The 9,578-nt window shown below is 41.5% G+C and overlaps 1 protein-coding gene across 1 annotated transcript in view; it reads left to right on the top strand.

Moving 5' to 3' along the window:
* Positions 1-479: 479 nt before the first annotated feature.
* ELAPOR2 (endosome-lysosome associated apoptosis and autophagy regulator family member 2) overlaps positions 480-9,578 on the top strand; it is a 206,617-nt gene continuing 197,518 nt past the window's right edge. The window contains 1 exon segment of the mRNA XM_043968893.1: positions 480-801. Coding sequence (XP_043824828.1) covers positions 610-801 — 192 coding nt within the window. The 5' untranslated portion in view covers positions 480-609.

The raw sequence follows: 9,578 nt of genomic DNA, 5'->3' as shown, positions 1-9,578 counted from the left end.
TTGCATTAGGAGGCCCCGCATCCTTCCTTAGAACCAAAGCTCAGCTGGGTAAGGAGGCTGCGGCTGACTGCCTTCTCTCGGGTCCCCAGTTACCCACACCACCTGCTCCCCTTTCCCAGCGCAGCACCCTCTCTAAAAAGACAGCTCTCCCATCCGTCCCCTCCCTCGAAGCCACCTCCTCCAACCTTCCCCTCTTCTTGTGCCAACTCCGCGCGGCGCCAGCACAGGGCCCTTTCCTTCCCTTCCTTTCCCTTCCCTCCCTCCTTCTCATCATCGCTCTCTCCCTCCCTCCCTCTCTCTCTCTCTCTCCCCCAACCCTCCCTCCACTGCGTGACGGAGGCGACCCGTGCTATCAGCCTGGCAATCCCGGGGGAAGCGGCAGCGGCTGGAGCAAAAACAGCAGTAGCGAGCGGAGGCCAGGTGGGGTGCGCTCAGCGGAGAGGAGAGCAGAGCAGACGAAAGGCTCGCCGGCTCGCCCGCTCCGTTCCGTTCCTTGCCGGCCGGCCGGCGGGCTGCAAAACCGCTCCCGTGAGGCGCGAGACGGCTGCATCCTCCACCCTCCCGGGAGGTTTTCGTCCTCTCCACTTGCTCCCCAGCCCGGAGCTAGAGATGCAGCGGCTGGACACGGCTGCGGCGCTCAGGAGAAGCCGGCGGCTGCCTGCCAGGGCGTCCGGGCGCGGGCGCTCGCCCTGCTGGAGCTCTGCTTGGCTCTGCTGCTGGGCGCTCGCCGCAGGCTGCCGGGCGGTTTGGGCTGTGGACCTGGCCGCCTCTTCCAGTCTCCCGTTACCTCCTTGCCAAGAGGTGAGCAGCGCCTGCCTTCGCCGCTTACCGCGTCCTTTACCTGGAGTGTGTATGTGTATTTTCCCGGGCTTGTTCCCTCCCTCTTTTTCTGCCTTTTAAGATCCGGGGTTTTGTCCCTTTTAGGGTCAAGCTCGTTCTCCAGACTGGCCACTGGGAGAATGGCTTGTAATAATACTGATGTTGTGTGTGTGTGTGTGTGTGTGTGTGGGGAGGGTTTAGGATGGGGGTTAATGATTTTTAAAATGTGCACGTGCGTGTTTTGGGGGCTCTAAGGGAGTCTGCAGTCCTCTCCCTCTCTCTTTTATTCCAGGGGTGGGGGACTCTGGGTTGAAGGAGAGAATTTTGTACTGGAGGAGATGGGGAATCCCTCTACCAGTGGGATTTGGGGTACTAGCTTCTCTTAGTTCTCTCTAGAGCCTTGCATGCAGAGAACCCCTGCCTTTCCCACCACTCACTCTCCCTTTCCTACTCCTCACCACGCCTCCTCCTCTGGGTTAATCAGACTTGCTTAAGCAAATCTTTGGTGTTTATTGGGATTCTGATAAATGTGGAGGGTGAATAGAGAGACAAAAGTGTGTGTTTGTGTTTGTGTGTGTGTGTGTGTATGTGTGTGTGGAGAGAGGGGATGGAGTTCGGGAGAACAGGAAAAGGCAGATATAACATTTTACCTTTGGGAATTGCTAAATATCCTGGCTGAAGAGGTTAATAGTGTATTCTATCTCTGTTTCTATCCACATGTGGATTTATTGTAACGTAGATGAGGGAAATCTTCTATTACTATGGACACTAGGCTTTGCTATTTCCAAGAATTCTTTTTTTTTTTGGGGGGGGGGTGTCACTGGCTACTTATGCTGGGTGTCTATTTTTCTTTTTGCAGGGTTCAGAAAATGTTTCTTCTTAATGAAAGTAAATGACAGGAAACAGAATCTCCCACTTTGAGAAGTGATGGCCGTGGAGATATGGGCAGTGGGGATTCAGAGAGGCAAACCTATTTTAGGATGCTTGTGTTGAATTAGAGTGACAGGTCAATTAATTTGCAGAACAAAAACAGATGAGCTGATGGTCTTTCAGTGTAATAGGGCCAGACCTATCCCCTGCCTATTGCTTTAACATTCACATTTTATTCCAGCTCTGATTAAGCAGGCATCTTGCTCTGGACATCTTTGGGTTCCCATCTGTCCCCTTCCCTCACTCATTTATGATGAAGAGACAGTCATTCACTAATGCAAGGTATCAGAGTAGGTTGGGCTGGACTGAAATGAATAGAAAAACAAATAAGAGGAATGCCTACCAGCTCCCAGATGTACTTTAGTTGTGGAAATCTGTAGCAAATCTCAACAAACAGCTGTGTTTAATTTGAGTTTATGAAGATCATTTAAAAACACGCACACAACAAAAATAACCCCCAAATCCCAATTATCATGTGCCTAATCTTTAATCTCTCCTCTCTAGCTTTCATTTTAATCATATCTAGAAAATAGTCCAGTCTTTCAGCTTACTTACTAAAACTGTTTCTCCAAGGTTAGTCCCATGAAAAAGAAAGTGTGTTCAATAAAAATACAGATACTTTCTATATATTATATATATAGATACATATATTCACAAATACATGCACTTATACATATATTTTCAGCTTCTCAAACCTTAACTTTCTTGGAACGTTATCCTGTTATTGGAGACTGCTACAGGAAGCAGGCTGATAGAAATGAATGAAGGTCAGGGTAATGGCCCTGCAGAGTTGTTGTGATGATGATGAATTAGTCACTAGAACTTCAGCAGTCTTGTAGGTGAGAACACACAGTCTGTACTCAGAGGAAAAGTAGATTAACTAAATCTGGTGCCAGATTCAGAAAAAAAGGACCAGAAAAAGAAAGGTTAATCAGGACTCAAGGTTCAGGAAAGCTACATTCCTTGTTCTACTATTGACTAGTCTTAACTCTAGTGTCTTAATTTTCCTAATTTTTAATTGATAAAATATGTGGGAAGATTGTATCATTGTAGAGTGTGTTTACAGTTGTTTTTCTAGCCATGGTGATACACTTTGCTAGGAGATGGTTAGAAGATTGCCAAGGCTAACCCCTCCACATGCACAAGTGATCCCCTTCTATCTTGTCTTCTCCAGCACATTGCTGCATTCTCATTCTTGTTCTCACACTAATCTTCAATACCTCCCTCTCTACAAGCTGCTTCCTTTCTGTCTACAAACATGATCATGTCTCCTCTATCTTCAAAAAAACCCCCCAAACCCTCAATGGATCTGTCCATCCCTGTTAGTTATCATTTCATGTTTAGCCTCCCTTCTGGGGATAACCTCTTTGATAAGACTTTCTACAATAGGTGTCTCCAATTCCTTTCCTCTCCTTCTTTTAACTTTCTGTAGTCTGGCTCATCATTCAACTGGAACTCTCTGTTCAACATTACCAGTCATCTCTTAAGTCCCAAATCTAATGGCCTTTCTCAACTCTCATCCTTCTTGATCTCTCTGCAGTCATTGACATTGTCATTCACCCTCTTCTCCTTGATACACCTTTGGTTTTTGTGACCCTACTTTATCCTGGATTTCCTCCTACATGTTTGACTGCTCCTTCTTAGTCTACCTTGCTAGATCTCCATTCAGGTCATTGTCACTGGCTGTGGGTATCCCCCAAGTCTCTGTCTGTGGCCCTCTTCTCTTCTTCTTTTTTACTTTTTTTTTTTAGTTTTCATGGATTTGACAAAATCCAGGCTGATGGTTCCCACATCTACTTTTCCAGCCTCAACCTTTCTTCTGACCTCCAGTCTGATAGCTCTAACTTCCTGTTGGACACCTTGAACTAGGTGTTCAGTAGAAATCTTAAGCTCAATATGTCCAACAATGAACTCTTATTTCCCCCCAAGCTCTCCCCTCTTCTTGATTTTCCTGTTGTTATTGAGGGTTCTTCTAATCACTCAGGTTCCAAACCTAGGTATCATTGTTCTCAACTCCTCACTATCTCTCACTCCTTTTCCCCCAATATCCATCTTAAAAGTTGTAAAGTCCTATCATTTTTACCTTCATAATATCTCTCATATATTCTCCATTTCCTCCTCTGACACTGACACCTTCCTGGTTCAGACCCCTACCACCTCACACCTGAACTATTACAGTAGTCTTCTAGTTGGTCATATTATTGCAAATCTCTCCCCACTCTAATCCATCCTCTCCTCAGCTGTTAAAATCTCCCTATTCAATAAACTCCAATGGCTTTTTTTCATTTCCAGGATCAAGGGAAGGCAATAAATATTTATATAGTGCCTACTGTGTGCTAGGGACTATGCTAACCATTATTTCATTTCATCCTCACAACAACTTTCTGAGGTAGGTGCTGTATTATCCCCATTTTGCAGTTGAGGAAACTGAGGCAAACAGATTAAGTAACTTGCCCAGGGTCACATAACTAGTCACTGTTTGAGGCTGTATTTGAACTTAGGTCTTTCTGATTCTAGAACAAGCACTCTATCCATTTTGCTACCTAGCTGACAAATATTTGATATTCAAATTCCTTCATAACTGGGCTCCTTCCTACCATTCTTCTTACAACTTCTTTTCTCTTCCCCTTCCCCAACCATACTCTGCAATCCAGTCATACTGGGCTTCTGGCCACTCCCACACACGGCACTTTATTTCCCAATTCTGTGCATTTTCATTGGCTGTCTCCCTTGTCTGGAATCCTCTCCCTCCTCATCTATATCTCCCAGCCTTTTTGGCTTTCTTCAGGTCCCTGTTGAAATTCCACTTTCTCTAAGAAGCCTTTCTTGATCTGACTTAATGCCAGTATCTTCCATCAAAGATTATCCTCAGTGCTTAGCACATGCCTGGTACATGTTCAATATTTAATAGATTATTGTTTTGTGACTGACCATCCTTGTTCTTTAACATGATCCTTGATACACGGTTGGCAATTGGTGTTGGAAGTGAGTAAAGCTGATTGAAACTTGTGGAGCTTGAACCTTCCACTCTGGGTTCCTTAACATAATTTGACTAGTTTGTTGAGAATAAATAAGCCCAATAAGTGTATAGAGCTATGGAGATGGAGTCTTGGTGTGGTTTCATCAATTATTAGTGGTGTGACCTTGAATTCTCTGAGGTTTAGTAATCTGTAAAAGGAGGACAATGATATTTATGCTTTCTACTCCACTGGACTGTTGTAGGGATCAGATGAGATAATGTATGTAAAACGAGGTATCATCTTAAAGGGCTATATTAAAGCAAGTCACAGAATGAATATAATGAGTATAGTAAACCATTATAATCAAGAGCAGTGACAGATAATTGTATGAAGTGGAAAGTTACTGCCAACTCTCAATTATATGAGAAGAAAGGCAACATGGGTAAATTAAACCCAGGAATTGATAACCACACTATCAAATTTTGACCCATAGTTTCCATCACTTTTTTTAAAAGGAAATTTATTTCTTTTAAAATAAGTACTAATAAATTAGTCAAATGTGGCTTTTGCTACTTGTTGAGCTTCATTAGCTTTCTGTTCCCTTTACTCTCATATCTAAGTCATATATCCATTTTGATCTTATCTTAGTAAATGGTATAAGATATTGGTCTCTGCCCGAATTTTCTACTTTTCAGGGTTTTTTTTTTTTTTACCAAATAATGTATTCTTATTCCCATATCTCAAGTCTTTACACTAGTTAAATACAAGTTAACTATTTTGATTTGCTGCTGTAACTCATTGTGAAGGCATGTGGCTCAGTGGCTAAGGAGGTGGTGGGGAGATTGAAGGAAGAGGAAGAGAAATGAAAGGTTTTTGTAGTTGCTGCATTGTGTTTGGCTATAGCACAATAAAGAGTTGGCATGATTAGTTGGAATCTCTAAAAAGGAAAGTGGGAAATGGCTCTTGATTAAAAGCTGGAGAAAAGAAGACTGAGGTGAAGGTGGTTAACTATAGTTTCCTATCCCTTGGGCAATGGAGTAATATAAAGTTAAATAGAAAATACTGACTATTTTGGAAAACTCAATTGGCGATCAAATCAATGAGATGAAAACAAAAGCCCAAACGGGAACGGAATGGTTGATAGTACAGAAATCACAGTCAGGGTAATATGAGCAGATGAAGGGCATGATTGAATTCCAAGGGTTAGAGAAGACTTCAATATCTAGTTTCTTAAGGGTATAAAGTCTGAATGACAGTACAGAATCAAAGCAATAGATTTTTGCTCTTTAGGCTTCTGAAATGAAGCCAATAAACATGTGAAACCAATATAAGATTAAAATGAACTATGTCTCCCATTATCTCAGTGTCCTAATCTATAAAATGTGGATTTTAAAATGTGATCTGGAGGCAGCTAGGTGGCACAGAGGATAAAGCACTGGCCCTGGATTCAGGAGGACCTGAGTTCAAATCTGGCCTCAGACACTTGACACTTACTAGCTGTGTGATCCTGGGCAAGTCACTTAACCCTCATTGCTCCACAAAAATAAATAAATAAATAAAATGTGATCTATTGATATTGTGAAGATAAAATGAGATAATATATGTAAGGGTAAAAAGTAGTATATAAATGTGAGACAGTGTTGCTAGTTGAGCTATGGGATTAAAAGTATAAAATGGGTATTTAACAAATGATTCTGCATCAGTACAGTGGAGACAAAGGAGATAGGCCAGTCTGAATTGGAATGGAATTCAGAAACATTCATTATAAGGCTAAGCCAGAAAAAGAGAAAGCTGATTGAGTTTGGGAGTTAGAGCAAGACTGGAGGCTTTGGTCCAAATGGATGATGACTGCTTAAAAGGAAAAGAATTAGTAACCAAATGGCCAATACATGCATTATTTAAGTTGGGAAGCTCTGATAAATCATTAAAGATGTTTGCTAGTTACCTCTGTGCTTCCATCATAGGTAGTGTTATGCAACTACTGGCTTTGGATATATATTAGTTAATAACTCTTAATGTAAATACTTTTGTAACTTTTGTTTAGTCAGTCAGTAAACATTTCTAAGTGCCTACTATGTACCAGAAATTGTATTAAACTCTGGGGATACAAAGAAAGGCAAAAGACAGTCTCAGCTTTTGAAGATCTCACAGTTTAGTGGGATAGACAACATAATAAGTATATACAAGCCATATACAGGATAAATTGGAGACAATAAACAGAACAAAGGCACTAAGATTAAGGAAGATGAGGAAAGGCTTCTTCTAGAAGATTGGATTTTAGCTGGGACTTGAAGGAAGTTTCAGAAGCCAATCTATCAATAAAAAAACCCAGACATTTATTAAGTATGTACTATGCGCCAGGCACTGTGCTATGTCTTGGGAGGTCATGATGAGGAGGGAGGGCAGTACAAGTATGGGAGACAGCCAATGAAAATTCCCAGGGTTGAAAGATGCAGTGTCTTGTTCAGAGAACAGAAAGGAGACCAACGTCATTGGTTTGAAGAGTATGTAGCAAGGCCTAAAGTGTAAGACAACTGGAAAGCTGGGGGGGGGGGGGGTCAGGGTCAGGTAGGTTAAGAAGGGCTTTGAATGCCAAACAGAGCATTTTGTATTTGATCTTGGAGGTTTCTCTTTCTTTCCCGAGTCCTGTATAGCCTGACCTTATCTTTAAAGGTCTTCTTTGGGTTAGTTCTTTTAGCTCCAATAAATCAGAAGATTTGGGGATAGAATAACTATAGTTCTACAAAGTCAGAAGGGATCTGGCAGGTAAAAAAATAGACTTTTATGGGAAGATAGAAGAGTCCTTTATATGGTACTTTAGAAGCATTTTCTTCACAACAATTTTGTAAGATAGATTGTATAAATATTACTTACTTCCAATTTATAGATGAGGAAATTAGACCCAGAGAGGGTAAGCAATTTTTCCAGCGTTACACAGCTAATGAATTTTGCATTGGGGTTCTGAACCAAGATCCTCTGGACTCCAAATCCATTATTCTTACCATGATAGTATGCTGTCATACTGAGCTCTGAGCTACTTAGAATAAAGAGAGCCAAGCCCTGTTTTTGAGTAGTTAGTAAAATGAAATTATTTCCCTGGCCAGCAGAGGTAGAATTTCCATGTAAAATTTGTCTACACTCTAAAACAAATTCTCATGTTTTAGGCAAATGTGAGCAAAGTCTTCACACCATCAATATTTACAAAAACTGAGTTGACACATCCATGAAGTGTCATATTTGAGCACAGATGAAAATAGCACGGCATAGTGCAGAATCTCCAGTCTTCTTCTTATGGTGGGGCACCCTTCAGGAAAGTGGCAGATCTTGTCATTTCTTATCGTTAGGCAGCTCCATCATGCTTTTGGATTTTAAGGGACCGTGGATAGTCATCCTTCTGTCTGGTCTTCTGGCCCTGATGCCAATCCAGTACTTTAAGATCCAGTTAAAATAATTTCCTTCTCACAGCTTTTCCTGACCACAAAATGCATTTCTCTTTGCCCTTTCTAAATTCCTTTACTATTTCTCTATACTATGCAATATGGTACTTGATTACATATCATTGTGTTGGTTCATCTCATTGTCATTTTTTCCTAACTAGATTTCAAGTCTTTTTTACTTATTAGCTTGAAAGCAAGCTCCTTGGGGATAGGGAAAATACCCTCTTCCTTTATGTTCCCAGAAGACCTGGTACATTGTTGAATAAATATTGGTGTGGCTCAGTCATAAACTTAGTTAAAAGTATTTGGAATTGTAGGAGATGCTGGAGAGGAGATTTTAGGTAGAAAATGTTTCTGTAGATTTTAAAAGACCTCCCTATAACTATTAGTAAGGCAGCTCGGTGGTACAGTAGAGTGCTGGCCCAGGAGTTAGGAAGATGTGAGTTCAATTCTGACCTTAGACACTTACTAGCTGTGTGACTCTGGCCAAGTCATTTAACTCTGTCTCGGTTTTCTCATCTGTAAAATGAACTGGAGAAGGAAGTGGCAAACCATTCCAGGATCTTTGCCAAGAAAACCCCATACGAGGTCATGAAGAGTTGCACATGACCAAAATTACTGAACAACAACAACAAAATACCTATTAGTAATCTATATTTTAGGTAGAAAATGCTTTTGTAGACTTTAAAAGACTTCTCTATGCCTACTAGTAATCTGAGAAAAATGAGTATTTGATATGATATCATAGGAAGCAAAGATTGTCATAGATTTAGATATGGAAGTACTTCAGAAACTAGCTAATTCAAACCCCTCATTTTATATACTAGGAAACCAAGGCCTAGAGAAGTAAGATGACTTACCCAACATCTTAGATTCAGAGGTGGAATTTGAACCCATCTTCTCTGAGTACAGCATCCATATCCATCCATCCTTCCTTCCTTCCTTCCTTTCGCAGGGCAATGTGACTTACCCAGGGTCACATAGCCAGTAAGTACCCCCTAAGGAGAAGGCTAATGCAGGGAGACAGGGGGGAAGGGAGAGGAAAGGCATCCTGCAGAAGGTAGAGTTTGAGTTGAGTCTGTTTTTTTGGTTTTTTTTTTTTGTTTGTTTTTTAGAGCAATGAGGGTTAAGTGACTTGCCCACGGTCACACAGCTAGTAAGTATCAAATGTCTGAAGTCAAATTTGAACTCAGGTCCTCCTGAATCCAGGGCCAGTACTTTATCCACTGATATCTGATGAGTAATGTTACCCAACAAATAAAAGTCCTGGAATCTAGTATATGCAAAGTTTTCTAGCCAGAGTCCTCCACATCTAAAAAGAAGGGAGAGAGAAGTGAGCATCTTGTTGTAAAGTCAATAGTGGGGGCATCTAGGTGGCACAGTGGTTAAAGCAACCACCATGGATTCAGGAGGACCTGAGTTCAAATCTGGC

Source organism: Dromiciops gliroides, chromosome 5, assembly GCF_019393635.1.
Source record: "Dromiciops gliroides isolate mDroGli1 chromosome 5, mDroGli1.pri, whole genome shotgun sequence".
NCBI classification, from domain to species: Eukaryota; Metazoa; Chordata; class Mammalia; order Microbiotheria; family Microbiotheriidae; genus Dromiciops; species Dromiciops gliroides.
The sequence above is the reverse complement of the archived record's forward strand: the minus strand, read 5'-3'. Positions and strand labels throughout refer to the sequence as shown.